This window comes from Oncorhynchus mykiss, chromosome 8, assembly GCF_057628025.1.
Source record: "Oncorhynchus mykiss isolate SJ-2025 chromosome 8, ASM5762802v1, whole genome shotgun sequence".
Classification (NCBI taxonomy): domain Eukaryota; kingdom Metazoa; phylum Chordata; class Actinopteri; order Salmoniformes; family Salmonidae; genus Oncorhynchus; species Oncorhynchus mykiss.
This window is the reverse complement of record NC_143029.1, coordinates 43469029-43486079: the sequence shown is the minus strand read 5'-3', so window position 1 is coordinate 43486079 and position 17051 is coordinate 43469029. Positions and strand designations below refer to the sequence as shown.

Below are 17051 nucleotides of genomic sequence, written 5' to 3'. Positions count from 1 at the left end.
CTCTGTCCATAGGACAACAATCAGTCGTATATTGCACAAATCTGGCCTTTATGGAAGAGTGGCAAGAAGAAAGCCATTTCTTAAAGATATCCATAAAAAGTGTCGTTTAAAGTTTGCCACAAGCCACCTGGGAGACACACCAAACATGTGGAAGAAGGTGCTCTGGTCAGATGAAACCAAAATTGAACTTTTTGGCAACAATGTAAAATGTTATGTTTGGCGTAAAAGCAACACAGCTCATCACACTGAACACACCATCCCCACTGTCAAACATGGTGGTGGCAGCATCGTGGTTTGGGCCTGCTTTTCTTCAGCAGGGACAGGGAAGATGGTTCAAATTGATGGGAAGATGGATGGAGCCAAATACAGGACCATTCTGAAAGAAAACCTGATGGAGTCTGCAAAAGACCTGAGACTGGGACGGAGATTTGTCTTCCAACAAGACAATGATCCAAAACATAAAGCAAAATCTACAATGGAATGGTTCAAAAATAAACATATCCAGGTGTTAGAATGGCCAAGTCAAAGTCCAGACCTGAATCCAATCGAGAATCTGTGGAAAGAACTGAAAACTGCTGTTCACAAATGCTCTCCATCCAACCTCACTGAGCTCGAGCTGTTTTGCAAGGAGGAATGGGAAAAAATTTCAGTCTCTCGATGTGCAAAACTGATAGACATACCCCAAGCGACTTACAGCTGTAATCGCAGCAAAAGGTGGCGCTACAAAGTATTAACTTAAGGGGGCTGAATAATTTTGCACGCCCAGTTTTTGATTTGTTAAAAAAGTTTGAAATATCCAATAAATGTCGTTCCACTTCATGATTGTGTCCCACTTGTTGTTGATTCTTCACAAAAAAAGACAGTTTTATATCTTTGTTTGAAGCCTGAAATGTGGCAAAAGGTCGCAAAGTTCAAGGGGGCCGAATACTTTCGCAAGGCACTGTATAAGCACTAAACCTCTAAAACCTTTACTTATTCAAACATCTTACTTGAACCCTAAATGGTTCTCAAGTAGATTACTAAAACAAGCTCATCCATTGTTTAAAAACTGCCCTTTTGCCTTTGTGCAGATTGCCATGTCTCATTTTTGGATTAATTGAAAATGATACTTTTTCAAACAAGCATTGCAGAGCTGGCTACAATTTCAATTTCATCCCCCTGAAAAGATGGAACAAATTATTATGACTGAACTCAAATGTGCTGGTTGATAAAATACCTGTATTAATGGGAAAGGTGTTTGAAAATTGTATTTTATTCCTAAATTATATTGTAAATTAGAATGGTGGAGTTATGTCCTTCATGGAGTTATCAGAATTGTACGGGAAGGTCTGCTCAATCCAAGAGTACAACCAATTCATTACAGCATTACCCCAAAAGTGGAGGAGGCATACACACATTTAGTTGATTCCCTGCTAAGATCAATACATTTTTGAATATTGTTGAATGCGATGTTAATGCCTGGATTCTGTGATGGCCCTAATTATAATTTTTGGACCAGAATGAGGCTCTCATTACCTATTGTTCTTGCAGTGATGATTCGCCATCTTCATAGATTTTTTAAAATAGTTTATCTGCAGATAAGCATCAATAAGCCTAGGCCTACCAGCAGCCTCTGTAAATTAGGGAGCCAAATGAATGGCTTTCTCAGCGATGCGATTCGGCAGGCTGCACTGACTGACAAGACAAGTCACTCAATTTATCATCACTGTCTGGCAAGCCCCGACATCCTAGGAAAGGAAACCTAGGATATCCTGTGGTCTACTTGTCCCAATGCGATAACTTGATATATAACCAGGGGAGAGGAAAGGAAACCTAGGATATCCTGTGGTCTACTTGTCCCAATGCGATAACTTCATATATAACCAGGGGAGAGGAAAGGAAACCTAGGATATCCTGTGGTCTACTTGTTCCAATGCGATAACTTGATATATATAACCAGGGGAGATCACAATTCTGTTTGTACACGTGTTTACATGGATATGCTTCTTAATAAAAACCTATTTGAAACTAGCCGTTACACTTCTTTATCATGGCATTTCATTATTATTATTCAGGTTATTACTTAAATATGAATCAACAAATTATGAAATGCCAGATCGGAGAGGATCTGTCACATTTTTGGATTGGCACATTAATGGAGTCAGTGTCTACCTTGTCTGTTGGCTTTTCTGCATTTTTTTTAATGCAGTTTCTATTTCGATGCACAAATCCATTCAAACAAAGTCAGAGGGGTTCTCTCTCACTTTTCCCAAAATATTCCCATAACGTCACAAACCCTGCTGCTGTGGTTATTCGACCATTCTTCAAATAGGGGACGCGGTAATGCGAGAAATAATGTAGCTTAAGCTATTTCTGCTTACCTGACCTGTGTCTGATTACCTGGCTTCCAGCTAACCCCGTATCTTGCCCTGCTTCCCCGTTGAGTAGCAGTGTGGAGTAGCTAGCCATCATGGCAGGGGGAGGGAAAGCAGCGGAAGCCTAGCAAGGCTTTCCCCTGCAGTTGTGGCCATTTCGTGTCCCAGTCTGATTCACATTGCCTTCAGCTGGGACCCGGTGTCCTTAAACGTAGAGCATGGTAGGCCTCGTTCTTGCTCGAGGAAGACGTTGCAAACAAAATCTCAGAAGAGGGACAGCCTTCTTCACCTCAAGCTCCCAGCATATTCGGAGGACGCCTATCTGTCCCGGGGGGCGGACCTTAAAGATGAATCACGAAGTGAGGATGACGGCATGTCTCTTGCTGCATCAGGCAGCGCCCTCTCTGACCATGGGAGGTATTATGCCTCTGAGGAAGAGTTCATCTCCTCTGCTCAGCTTATGCTGCCCAGCCAAACTGAGAAGGGAGGGCAGGAGTCAATGGCTGATCTCCCCTTCAAACCGATCAGACGCGCTGCCTCCAAACTCGATCCCGAGTATTCTACGTCTCCCACACCTACAGTACCAGTCAAAAGTTGACACACCTACTCATTCAAGGATTTTTCTTTGTTTGGACTATTTTCTACATTGTAGAATAATAGTGAAGACATCAAAACTAGGAAATAATCATGTAGTAACCAAAAAGTGTTAAATATCAATATATTTTATATTTGAGGTTCTTCAAAGTAGCCACCCTTTGCCTTTGACAGCTTTGCACACTCTTGGCATTCTCTCAAGCAGCTTCATAAGGTAGTCACCTGGAATGCATTTCAATTAACATGTGTGCCTTGTTAAAAGTTAATTTGTGGAATTTCTTTACTGTTTAATGTGTTTGAGCCAATAAGTTGTGTTGTGACAAGGTACAGAAGATAGCCCCTTTTGGTAGAAGGCCAGCTCAAATAAGCAAAGCGAAATAACAGTCCATTATTTTAAGACATGAAGGTCAGTCAATCTGTAAAATGTCAAGGTCTTTGAAAGTTTCAAGTGCAGTTGCAAAAACGATCAAGCGTTTTGATCAAGCGCTATGATGTCTCATGAGGACCGCCACAGGAAAGGAAGACCCAGAGTTACCTTTGCTGCAGAGGGTAAGTTCATTCGAGTTACCAGCCTCAGAAATTGTAGCCCAAATAAATGCTTCAGAGTTCGTGACAGACACATCTCAACATCAACTGTTCAGAGGAGACTGTGTGACTCAGGCCTTCATGGAAATCTGTCCTTTGGTCTTCAGAACCAGTTAAAATTTGAAATGTTTTGTTCCAACTGCCGTGTCTTTGTGAGCCGCAGAGTAGGTGGACGGATGATCTCCGAATGTGTGGTTCCCAACGTAAAGCATGGAGGAAGTGGTGTGGGGGTGCTTTGCTGGTGACACGGTCAGTGATTTATTTAGAATTCAAGACACACTTAACCAGCATGGCTACCACAGCATTCTGCAGTGATACGCCATCCCATCTGGTTTGGGTTTAGTGGGATGATCATTTGTTTTTCAACAGGGCAATGACCCAACACACCTCCAGGCTGTGTAAGGGCTATTTGACCAAGAAGGAGAGTGATGGAGTGCTGCGTCAGATGACCTGGCCTTCACAATCAACCAACCTCAACCCAATTGAAATTGTTTGGGATGAGCCACTCCCATCACCAATGCCAGGCTACGCCCACTTGGATATGAATGGCATGGAGTTGTTGGGATAGTTCAGAGTCCCCCACCTCAAGACCTATAGCCCTCTTTGGGGTGGGTCAAAACCACTGTTACCCCAGTTTAGTACTTTAAAGAGTTCCCATCATATCCATGCCCAGGGGCAGAGGGTGATGGTTCCACATTTAGCCTTTTTAACCATCAACCTCTCAAGGCCAACCTTGTCTGGCCACAGGCCTGACAGGTCCCCTGTCCCTTCCATGATGCAGGTTGCCCAAATGCGCAGTTGCCCCATTGGGGTGACCACCAGCGGGCTCTATCCACCCACCTACTCCCCTGCTCTGGGTTCCCCTGCTCTTCACAGAAGTCTCCCCCTGGGTCCTGCGTTTCATGGGAGTAGTGCAATCCACTGCACAGGGTGAAGGGGCCGTGCCGTCAAAGATGAGAGGTTGGCCAATAGGAATGGTACCTAAGGAGGAAGCTCACCAAGGCTTCTTCAGGGGGAGGGGTACGCCCCGTTCTAGATTTATGGTCTGGGGGACTACGGATTTTGAATGGTAACGCATCGCATGCTGTTAGATTCTATTCGGCCGAACGAGTATTTCACTACTGTTGACCTCAAGAATGCTTAATTCCACATCAGTTTGTTCTGCACACAGGTGATATGATGTTCACCTTTGAGAGCATAGCTTAGGAATTTCTCACTTTCCCATTCCGTCTGTCCCTGGCCCCACAGACATTCAGGAAGTGTGCTGAAGACACTGTAGCTCTAGTCCTAACCTACACCCGGGCTCAGGAAGCAGAGCACTGCCCTCCTGATGTCACTCTACTCACCGTGGAGAGCGCAACAGCTTTTTTCCACTGCTTCTCTGTGTTTTGCCACTGCTTCTCTGTGTTTTGCCACTGCTTCTCTGTGTTTTGCCACTGCTTCTCGGTGTTTTGCCACTGCTTCTCGGTGTTTTGCCACTGCTTCTCGGTGTTTTGCCACTGCTTCTCGGTGTTTTGCCACTGCTTCTCGGTGTTTTGCCACTGCTTCTCGGTGTTTTGCCACTGCTTCTCGGTGTTTTGCCACTGCTTCTCGGCAGTGGCAAAATACTTTTTTGCCCCACTGTAACCTTTTATTTAAGGGAGTCCCATTGAGACAAAGGTCTCTTTTAGAATGGAGCCCTGCATCACAAGACCAGCAACAATTACTAATTTAAAGTTAGATACTACAAGGCGGGAGCACAGGAAACTCAAATTCAAAAACATTGTAAAAACATGCACATTCCTCTCTAAAGAGGATTTTGACTAAGTCTCTGAACTGCCCGAAAGTCACCAATGCATCGAACTGTAGGGTATTCTGAAGATTGTTCCAAAAGTGATATGCAAAGAAACAAAAAGCCACCCCTGTGAGCGGGTATGGTATCTCATACTTCTATAGGTTAGTAATGATTTAAGGTAATGCAGGAGTTTTTGCGCAAGAGCTTTATAAATCAGACCAATGTTTTGACCTACGCAATATCAATGAGGGCCAGCCCACTTTCTGATAGAGAATGCAGTGATGAATTCAAAATCGTTCGCCTGTGATAAAACTGTGCTGTGGTAAACAACGTCTAACATGACTGGATTTGAATTCCTAAGCTTTTTCCTAATCCCTCTGACATTGTGTCCCCTCATTCTAGGTGTTTGAAGCAGTCCTTGCGTGGGTGCGGCATGAACGTGAGGAGCGGGAACCTTCGCTCCCTGAGTTACTCTCCAAGACCCGTCTGCCCCTTTGTCGACCCCAGTTCTTGGCAGACCGCGTTCAACAGGATGAACTGGTGCGCTTTTGCCACAAATGCAGGTGACAGACTCTTGTTGCATCTATTTTCATTATCTTTCATGTATGGTTGCTTCAGAAAGTATTCACACCTCTTGACATTTCCACATTTTGAAATGGATTAAATCGGAGAGAAAAAATGTCCTGGCCTATAAACAATACCCCATAATGTAAAAGTGGAATTGTTTTTCGAAATGTTTAGAAATTATTATGAAATGAAAAGCTGAAATGTCTTGAGTCATTAAGTATTCAAACCCTTTCTTATGGTAAGCCTAAATAAGTTCAGGAGTAGACATTTGCTTAACAAGTCACGTAATATGTTGCATGGACTTACTGTGTGCAATAAGTGTTTAATATACTTTCTGAATGACTACCTCATCTCTGTACCCCACACACAATTATCTGTAATGTCCATCAGTCGAGTAGTGAATTTCAGACACAGATTCAACCACAAAGACAAGGGAGGTTTTCCAGTGCCTCGAAAAAGGGCCATCTATAAGTAGATGGGTAAATGTAAAAAATTTTTTTTTTAAAAAAGCAGACATTGAACATTCCTTTGGGGATGGTAAAGTTATTAATTATACTTTGGATGGAGTATCAATACACCCAGTCACTACAAAGATACAGGCGTCCTTCCTAACTCAGTTGCCGGAGAGGAAGGAAACCGCTCAGGGATTTCACCACGAGGCCAAAGGTGACTTTCAAACAGTTAGTTTAATGGCTGTGATAGGAGAAAACTGAAGATGGATCAACATTGTAGTTACTCCACAATACTAACCTAAATGACAGTGTGAAAAGAAGGAAGCCTGTACAGAATACAAATATTCGAAAACATGCTTGTTTGCAACAAGGCACTAAAGTAATAATCCAAAAAAATGTGGCAAAGCAATTCACTTTTTGTCCAAATTCTTGTGTCTGGAGCAAATCTGATACAACACAACTGAGTACCACTCCATATTTTCAAGCATAGTGGCATATCTCATGTTATGGGTATGCTTGTAATCGTTAAGGACTGGGGAGTAAGACTAAAAAAGAAATGGAATGGAGCTAAGCAAAGGCAAAATCCTAGAGGAAACCTGGTTGTCTGCTTTCCACCAGACACTAGGAGATAAATGCACCTTTTAGCAGGACAATAACCTAAGACACAAGGCCAAATCTTCACTGGAGTTGCTTACCAAGAAGACAGTGAATGTTCCTGAGTGGCCAAGTTACAGTTTTGACTTAATTTACTTGAAAATGTATGGCAAGACTTGAAAAGGGTTGTCTCGCAATGATCAACAACCACCTTGACAGTGCTTGAAGAATTAAAACAACATGTATAATAGACAGATAGTACAATCCAGGTGTGCCAAGCTCTTAAACTCACAGGTAATTCAAATCAAATCAAATGTATTTATATAGCCCTTTGTACATCAGCTTATATCTCAAAGTGCTGTACAGAAACCCAGCTTAAAACCCCAAACAGCAAGCAATGCAGGTGTAGAAGCACGGTGGCTAGGAAAAACTCCCTAGAAAGGCCAAAACCTAGGAAGAAACCAAGTGAGGAACCAGGCTGTGGGGTGGCCAGTCCTCTTCTGGCTGTGCCGGGTGTTACGAATCCCTTTTGGCCCGACAGTCTAGGGGGGGATGGTAATGAGACCCGTAACATAACTCATGCAAATTATAATTGTGACAAAGTAAAAGTGAGAACGAAATAACCACGACAACTGAAATCTACCGTCAAACTCAAGGTTTATTTGTAAACACACGGTAATGGGGGGGAGCAGGAAAAGGGGCTGAGGAAGGAAAGAAACAATAAGCATCCAAAAACACCCCTAAGCTAGACTAGCCTATTTTAACAACAGCTAACTAACCAACCAAAAATACAGTGGGTGGTCCGCCCAGTTCTAACTAGTGTATTTAACAAAGTCTACCTACGGGTAGTGTATGCCCATGGGCGACTTGTCTTGGTTTCCCCTTTTCCCACCAGCAACAAACAAACACCATAACCAAAAACAATACTCACAGGAGATGACAAAGTGCTATGGAGGTGCTCAAACAAAAGAGAGGTTAATACACAAAGAGAGAGTGAAACACAGAGACCTACAGACATGGCATTTACAGAGAGATTGAGCTCTAGAGCAAACAACTGATGGGGTTGGAAAGGAAAGGAACTGTGATTGGGTAGGAAACAGGAGGAGGTGTGTCTTCTGATTGATGATTGGATTGGTGACTGATTGGGGAGTGATGATTTTCACCTGTGAGGGGAGAAGGAGAGAAAACAACACAGGATACATACACACAGACACAGGATACCTGTATCCGTAACACCGGGTGTATTGACTCAGGGGTTCAAATACTTATTGAAATTAGATATTTCTGTGTTTCATTTTCAATAAATTTGCAACAATTTCTAAAAACATGTTTTCACTTTGTCGTTATGGGGTATTGTGTGTAGATGGGTGAGACAAATATATTTCAAACTTTTTATTCAGGCTGTAGCACAAAATGTGAAATAAGTCGAGGGGTATGAATACCTTCTGAAGGCACTGTACTAGCAGAACCAATTTTATTTTTGTCTACTTTAATAAAAACAAATGGCATGGACAAAATGATTGGCACCCCGGAGCTAGTACTTGTTTGCACAGCCTTTGGCTAAGATAACTGCAGACAAAATAATTTGCTACACTTTCTTACTGGCAATTTTTACCCACTCTTTAGTAGCACAATGCTCTAATACTTCAATGTTTGCGGGGTGCCCTCCACCAACGGCTGTTTCCAGCTCTTGCCCTAGTTATGGATGTGATTCAGATCTCGACTCTTCACTGGCCATTCCAGAGTTTTCTTCTCGAACCATTCCAGGTTGCTTTTGATGTTTGGGGTCGTTGTCCTGCTGGAAGACTTCCAACCTACAACAGATGCACAGTTGGACACTGGGTTGAACATTGCACTTCAAAACACCTTTGATAATCTGTTGATTTCATGATGTCTTGCTCACGTTCAAGGCCCCCAGTACCTGATGCAGCAAAGTAATCCCACAGCATTATCGAACCTCCCCCATGTTTGATTGTAGGGAGGGTGTTATTTTGTTTGGATGATTTACTTTTATATATTTATTCATTATTCACTCTTGTTTTTTTATGATAAAAAAACAAGTATTAGATTTAGGAAGCTGATTAAGAAAATTATACATTAATTTATAAATGTTGGACATGGTAGATTTGAGGATAATACAGTCCTAATACAGTCCTATTAATTTAATGTTTTGATTCGAGTTCGCTAAACAATGACAACCTGCATCCACTATTCAAGAGGATTCCTTAAATCACTCTCCCTCGAGAACCCAATTTTAAAAGTGTTTCCGCCCTTGAGAAGCAGGGAAGTAGAGGAAGATTTTATGCCAAACTATGTTTGTGTAACTGTTTGTTTAGTGGTCAAAACGATAGTTGTTTGGGAAAGTAATGAATTGCCTTGCTTTTTTTACCAAAAATGAAAATACTGCCCCCTAGATTCAAGAGGTTTTAATGGTCATCAGCAGGTCAAGACTACCCTGAGTAAGCAGCTTGAAGACATAGAAAAACCATAGATGCGACGGATTGGTAGAAAACGCATTCACCGACCGAATATGTTAATTTCTCCTCTTGGCCGCAGAGACAACATTTTTCCTTATATTCTACACATTTTGCCATGGGAGAGAGAATATTTCAGTTTTAAAGCTAGTTCCTTGCATTTCTAGACATTCTGGCATGGGGCTGAAAAAAAAAAACAGTTTTAAAGCTTTTCCACACCTTTTGCCATGGGGCTGAGAGAAAATGTGCAGCTTTAAAATACATTTTCTGCAGTTCTACACATTTTGCCATGACTTATGCTGTATTCTTATGTTATCTGAGTGGCTCAAACATTATTTAAAAAATCAATGAGTGCCCCATTCCATGACATTTCTTGAATTTTAGATTCTCCCCGACTGTCAAGTTTTTATTTTTGTGATTTGTTAGTTCTCAAATAATCATATTTAAAAAATGTAGATCCATTATCTTTTCTACATTAGCTTTTTAATTTTTATCATATATTTTGGAGTGGCCGCAACGATATGAGTATGTGGCACAGTTGGTAGAGCATGGCACTTGCAACACCAGGTTTGTGGGTTCGATACCCATGGGGGACCAGTAAGAATAAATATGAAAATGTATGCACACAGACCAAAATGGCTTCAGAGGTTCTGGCGCCTTCGTCCTTGATTGCTTCCCAATCAAGATCGGATCCAGAGGTACCTGCGTCTTCGTCCTTGGTTCTGTCTCCCTCTCCGGTGGCTTCTACCTCTGGTTCAGATCCTCGGAGCTCCCAACCTCACCAGACTGTGAGGCTGCCTGGCTAAAAGACTTGCTCTGCTGGAGTCACTTTTATTGATAACTTTGACACCTTCTGGAAACAGAAGATACTCTACAGGAATGATGGAGTCTATCCAAATCATCTTGGCTCCTGGACTCTCTCCACGCATTTTAAGGCTGCGTTGAAACAATGACTGGTATATGATCCAAGACCAGCTCAGTTAGTCCCTACTATTGTGACAATGAGTCGTCATAATGCTGCATCAAATGTACATGATCTTAGGGGCATTGGCAAACACAATGGAAGTAATTTAATTTATGTACCCCTAATTGCACCGAATACATCTGTTTATCCTACAGCTATTGTAAGCAGTAATCATGAGCCTATAAACCAGAGTTACACTGTTAGCACTGAGGCGGTGTGCAATAGTAGAAAGACCACTTTATGCAGCTCACCCTGCACTATCAAGTCTACCTCTAAGCTTCCCAGTAAAGCATGAAAAACAATCAAGCAAACCAGAAAAGTGCTAGAAACAGCCCATATTAACATATGTAGCCTAAGAAACATTGTCCATGAAGTCAATAACTTGCTTGTAACAGATGGCATTCATATTCTGACTATCGCAGAAACCCACTTAGATAATACCTTTGATGATAGTGGTAGCAATACATGGTTATAACATCTACCGAAAAGACAGAAATGCCAACGGGGGTGGTGTTGCGGTCTATATAAAGAACCACATAAACGTAAAGCACGTAAAGCTTGGAGAAGATCTCATGTTAAATACTGTTGAAGTAATGTGGCTACAGGTTCATCTGCGTCACCTAAAGCCCATTCTTGTGGGAAGCTGCTATAGACCACCAAGTGCTAACAGTCAGTATCTGGATAATATGTGTGTGAAATGCTTGATAATGTATGTGATATCAACAGAGAAGTATATTTTCTGGCTGATTTTAAATATTGACTGGCTATCATCAAGCTGCCAGGACAGGAAAACAGGAAACAGGAAAACACTTCAAGCTGTAACCAGTGCCTGCAACCTGGATCAGGTTGTCAGTCAACCTATCAGGGTAGTTACAAACAGCACAGGAATTAAATCCTCTACATGTATCGATCACATATTTACTAACACTGCAGAAATTTGCTTTAAAACAGTATCCAAATCTATAGGATGTAGTGATCAGAATATAATGGCCATATCTAGGAAAACCAAAGTTCCAAAGGCTGGGCCTAATATAGTGTATGAGGTCTACAATAAGTTTTGTAGTGATTCATATGTTGTTGATGTAAAGAATATTTGCTGGTCTGTGGTGTGTAATGAGGAGCAACCAGACGCTGCACTTGATGCATTTATGAAACGACTTATTCCAGTTACTAATAAGCATGCACCCAATATGAAAATGACTGTAAAAACTGTTAAATCCCGTTGGATTGATGTGGAATTGAAAAATTGGATGGTTGAGAGGGATGAGGCAAAAGGTATGGCAAATAAGTCTGGCAGCCCAACTGATTGGCAATAGTACTGCAAATTAAGAAATCACGTGACTGAACTAAAGGAAAAGAAACTACACTATGAAACAAAGATGATAAATTATTTAAAGAATGATAGTAAAAATCTTTGGGGCACCTTAAATGAAATTTTGGGGAAAAAAAGCCAACTTGGCTCCTTCATTCATTGAATAAGATGGCTCATTCATCACAAAGCCCACTGATATTGCAAACTACTTTTAATTACTTTTTCATTGGCAAGATAAGCAAACTTAGGGATGACATGCCAGCAACAAACACTGACACTACACATCAAAGTATATCTGACCAAATGATGAAAGATTTGTACTTTTGAAGTGTGGAAGAGGTGAAAAAATTATTATTATTTTTATTTTTTTTGACCAGATACAATGCTATTTCACAGTAAACAAATTGACAACAGAATTTCAGGATGCTTATAGGGAAGGACACTCAACAAGCACAGCACTTACACAAAATACTGATGCTTGGCTGAGAGAAATTGATGATAAAATGATTGTGGGAGCTGTCTTGTTAGACTTCAGTGCAGCTTTTGACATTATTGACCATAGTCTGCTGCACAAAAAAACTTGTGTTATGGCTTTACATCCCCTGCTTACTTACTGACTATTGTCCCAATGGGGACATTTTGTTGCAGTGTCATGTACATGTTTAAAGTGGCGTTTAAATACAAAATTGACATTACAACTTTCATAAGTTACATACCAATAAAACTTTTTATTGTTTAAAGACAAGCCTGCTGGCCTTACTGAGTCGATAGGAACATTAGCCCGAACTATTTAGGAGAGATATCACACCAGGCACAAATGATTGTCTAGTTCTGTTTTTCCTGCTGAGGGGTGCCCTATACCTGCACCAAGAGGGGAGTAAGTTCAAAGTCTGGGTACAGGGGGTGGCTTGCGTCTAAAAAAAAATTGTGAGCCTTGCCGAGGGCCCTGGCCTTAAAGATCTCATCCGGGCCTGTCTGGTTAACTCCCAGTACCTTGCTTGCTGTGGTGATAATCCTTCTCAACATATTTCTCTGGCTGACAGTGGCATTGCCAAACCAACAAGCAATACAAAAAGTTAAAATACTCTCAAAAACAGAGTCAGTATAGTACAGTCTACATTAAAATATCCCAGCTTTTTGAGAAAGTACAGTCTCTGTTTGCTCTTTTTGTAGATCAGGTCTGTACATTTACACCACTGAAGCGTATTGTCCAAGAGGACACCCAGGTATTTGTATTCCTCTACAATCTCTATATTCTTACCTCTGATAGATGTTGCAGAGGCAGGTGTTGTACACTTCCTAAAGTCTATGCACATCTCTTTGGTCTTGTTGGTGTTGAGGACCAAGTATGATTCCTCACACCACTCTACAAAGTAATCTAGGACCGAGCCATGATGTTCCTCATCATCATGCACATGCTGATCAAGGCAGTGTCATCAGCGAACTTAACGAGGTGTCTGTCAGGATGGGAACTCGTATAATGCTATAATGTGGATAACGAGTTACTTGTCTAACAGAACACAGAGGGAGTTATTTAATGGAAGCCTCTCAAATTTAATCCAGTTAGAATCAAGAATTCCCCGGGGTAGCTGTTTAGGCCCCTTGCTTTTTTCAGTTTTTACTAACGACATGCCACTGACTGAGTAAAGCCAGAGTTTCTATGTATGTGGATGATTCAACACTATACACATCAGCTAGTACAGCGACTGAAATGACTGCAACACTCAACAAAGAGCTGCAGTTAGTTTCAGAGTGGGTGGCAAGGAATAAGTTAGCCCTAAATATTTCTCAAACTAAAAGCATTGTATTTGGAACAAAACACTCACTAAACCCTAAACCTAGACTATATCTCGTAATGAATCATGTGGAAATTGAGCAAGTTGAGGTGACTAAACTGCTTGGAGTAACCCTAGATTGTAAACTGTCATGGTCAAAACATGTTGATCCAGTAGCTGAAATGGGGAGAAGTGTGTCTATAATAAAGCGCTGCTCTGCCTTCTTAACAACACTATCAACAAGTTTCCCAATACAGGTGGTTAGGATGCATGCACAGGATAAGGAGTCGATTTCACCTAGAATCAAAGAGCTGATATAAAGCAGACTAAAAGCCTTCAGTGAAAAAGACTGGCCTTCATGGCACGCTTTGAGGAACAAAGCCCAGAGAGAGATCAAGGCAGCAAGATGAACATTCTACCACAACAAAATCCAGAAAAACAAGAGTGAGAACCCAGCCACATGGTACCATTAAATGAGGTCTCTGACCAGCAGTAAAAAGACAATCTCCATCAAAGTTGACAGGCTCGATCCAGACAACCATTCTTCCATTGCCAATCATATAATTACACGTTTTTTCATCTGTCACCACAGATGAAAATGACCACCACTAAACCTATCAGACCTACCTGCATTCTTGCCAGCTATGCCACTGTTGAACCTTGTAAATGCACAGGAGACTACTCTTCGTTCCAACCAGAATAAAAACTATTTAACCAGGGGAAACCCATTGAGAACAGGGTCTCATTTACAAGGGTGGCATGGGAACAATAAATTAACATGATCAGTCTCAACACAAGACTATACATGTACACATTACAAATCAAATTATAAAATTACACATTTCTGAAATGAACATTTCTGTAAATGTTATAACCTTGTATTGTTATCCACTGTATGTTGATGAGCATGACCTCTGTCTTGCTACAGTTGGTAACCAGGCCGACTTTCTGGCCAACATAATTGGAATCCAAAATGTAAATAAGAATTTGTTCTTAACTGACTTGCCTAGATAAAAAATAAAAAAATTGAAATCACAGTAGTCACTCTTACCTGGTCTTCTGTTGTTCGCTGCATGACCCAGTCTATTGCCAGGTTGAAGAGTATGGCTGACATCACACAACCTTGACAAACTCCAGACTTCACAGCAAAGCTCAAGTTGCTCGTTCCCACAGTGCATGAAAAGTTGCTATAGAACTGTTTTATGATAAATTCTTAAGATCTTCCATAGGCTTTCGTGGTGGATGCTGTCAAAAGTCTTCTGGCAGTCAATACAGTTGATGTAGAGTTTTTGTTGCCAGTTTACATTGCTCAATGATGTTCCAGAGGGTGACTATCTGGTCTGTACAGCTCCTTCCTCCCCTTAAATCAATTTATTTGTTCCTAAGTACTTTGTTTACAGCTGAAGATATGTTGTATGATAATCTTGCAAAATATCTTGCTGGGAACAGATATAAATGTGATGCCCCTCCAGGTGTTGCAGTCAGAAAGTGTGCCATTCTTAGGTACCTGTATGATGACCCCCCTTGGCCCAATCTGAAGGTATATTTCCCTTCATCCAGATGTCAGTGAAGAGTGCCAACATCAAACCTTGGTGTTTCTTTTGTTGGTCGTCCTGAGCGTTTCCGCTTTAGTTTGATGATGGTGGTCACTGGCGACATCCGCTTACCTTCGCACTTTGACTTCCCTCAGCGAGCTTCTCCACTTGCTGTTGATCATCAGGTGGTCAATCTGGTTCTTGCCTCTTCCATTAGGAGAGTACCATGTAAATTTGGGGATATTCCTGTAGGGAAACAGGGTGCCACCTATCACCAGGTTATTTGCAATGGAGAATGTTGCCAGTCTCTCACTGTTGTCATTCAGGTCTCCACATCCATGCTTTTCCATTCAGGTCTCCGATGACAATTCAGGTCTCTGTCAGATTGGAGGGTGTTATAGAACAGGTATTTTTCTTCATCTTTGGCATCATTTGTGAGAGCATAACATTGGATTATTGTTTGTTTCGTATGTTGTCCGTCGCGGCTGGCTTTTATCATTCTGCTGCTGATTGGTTTCCATTCCATCAGGGTTTTCTCTACACCATTCTGTTGGATGATGGTGAAACCTTCACGATGTTGTCTGTCCTACCGTCCAGAGTGTAGTACTGTTTCTCCAGTGCTGGTTCTCATGGATCCAGAGCTAGTCCCAACTGGCTTCCCTCACCCCCAGGATCTGTAGCTTGGGATCTCCTCATTTTGTTGGTAACCTGTGCCAGATTTTAGAGTCAAACATTGTTTGAACATTCAATAAGCCAACATGCAGTTTGTTTTTGGTGTAAAGTGCTCCTGTCGTCATGTCACCAGATTCCCGTAGGCTTTCACTGATGGTGGTCATACAAGTCTGGGACTCTGGGAGATCCTCGTATCCACCTGTAGAATTGACATTTGTTGCTGTTTTTGTAGCACAAAGGTTTTACGGGATGGGGTTGCTACTCCCATGGCCAACCATCCACCATTTTATGTTTCTGGAGATTTTGGAGTTGATTTGTTAGTCCTCTCCCCTAGCCTTTTGTCTTTCTGGTGATAGATTAGTCTCATACCACGTGAGACCAAACAGGCTTTGGGTTGTGTACAAGCTGCCTCGTCAGGCCAAACCAATTTCTGCTGCTGTGTAGTGAAAGCCAACAGAATAGGTTGGCTTTGTTTTAGCAGTTTATACAAGCAGTGCAAGGCAGGCTCCTTTTTGTTATGTTAATAAAATTAGACTGAACTCCATCAGCAGCCATACTTTGACTTCTGTTGTGCAGGTAGTTTTTCAACCAGCCGCAGGCTGCCTGGTTTAGACCAATTTCAGATAACCTCCACAGCAGGAGTGCATGATCAACCATATCAAATGCTTTCAACTGATCAATATAAAGTGCAGCACCGGATGTTGACGAAAATGATCCCGCTAAAGAGATCTGTGTGCCAAGAGGTTAATGTCAATCGAACCCACATGTATTACCAGAGAGTCAGCCTTAGGTAGCTGCTGCTTGATTGTGGAAGCATCACTAGAATGTCATGGATTTTTGCTCCAGGAAAGCACCAAGGAGTGGAACCGGTCGGTATCTCCCAGCTCGCCTCTCCTATGGCCGATAGAGAGATTTAGCACCAAGATGTGCTGTGGCAACGTCTGTGAACTTGGTGGGCTGTGGCAACATCAGTGAACTTGGTGACGAGGCTCTCCTTTTGCTTTAGCTCCCCGATGTCATCCATCATTCGGTCACACAAAGCACTTTTTACAGACAAATCCCTGCCCCAGGTGATTTCGGTTTTTCACCTCGTCCTATAGTTCAGGTAAAATTTCACAGTGGCTGCAGTGGAGATTCAATGGTTGGCTGTTGGTAGCCATTTTGTAATTGCCATTAACCATTTGGCTAAAAACAAGGCAGGCTAGCCTTTCTTAAAGTTAGAAAGTCCAGTAAAGCTCCAGTAAAAGTGACTTCCAAAGTTTGAAGTAAATAGAGAATGTTAGTACCAACTGCAAACTGTAGACGACTGTGCCATGTGCAATTTATAGGCGGAGTAAAAATACAAAATTAACGGATGTATTTTTCCGGACTCATGCAGGCCGTCTATAAATGCACCCGA

At 41.8% G+C, this 17051-nt stretch overlaps 1 protein-coding gene across 6 annotated transcripts in view; it reads left to right on the top strand.

The window, feature by feature from the left end:
• Positions 1-17051, top strand: part of klhl18 (kelch-like family member 18) — a 79925-nt gene that overhangs the window by 40620 nt on the left and 22254 nt on the right. For all 6 annotated transcript variants that reach the window (XM_090243453.1, XM_036985479.2, XM_036985478.2 and 3 more), the window contains one exon: positions 5710-5870. In XM_090243453.1, coding sequence (XP_090099579.1) covers positions 5710-5870 — 161 coding nt within the window. The remainder of the gene's footprint in view (positions 1-5709; positions 5871-17051) is intronic.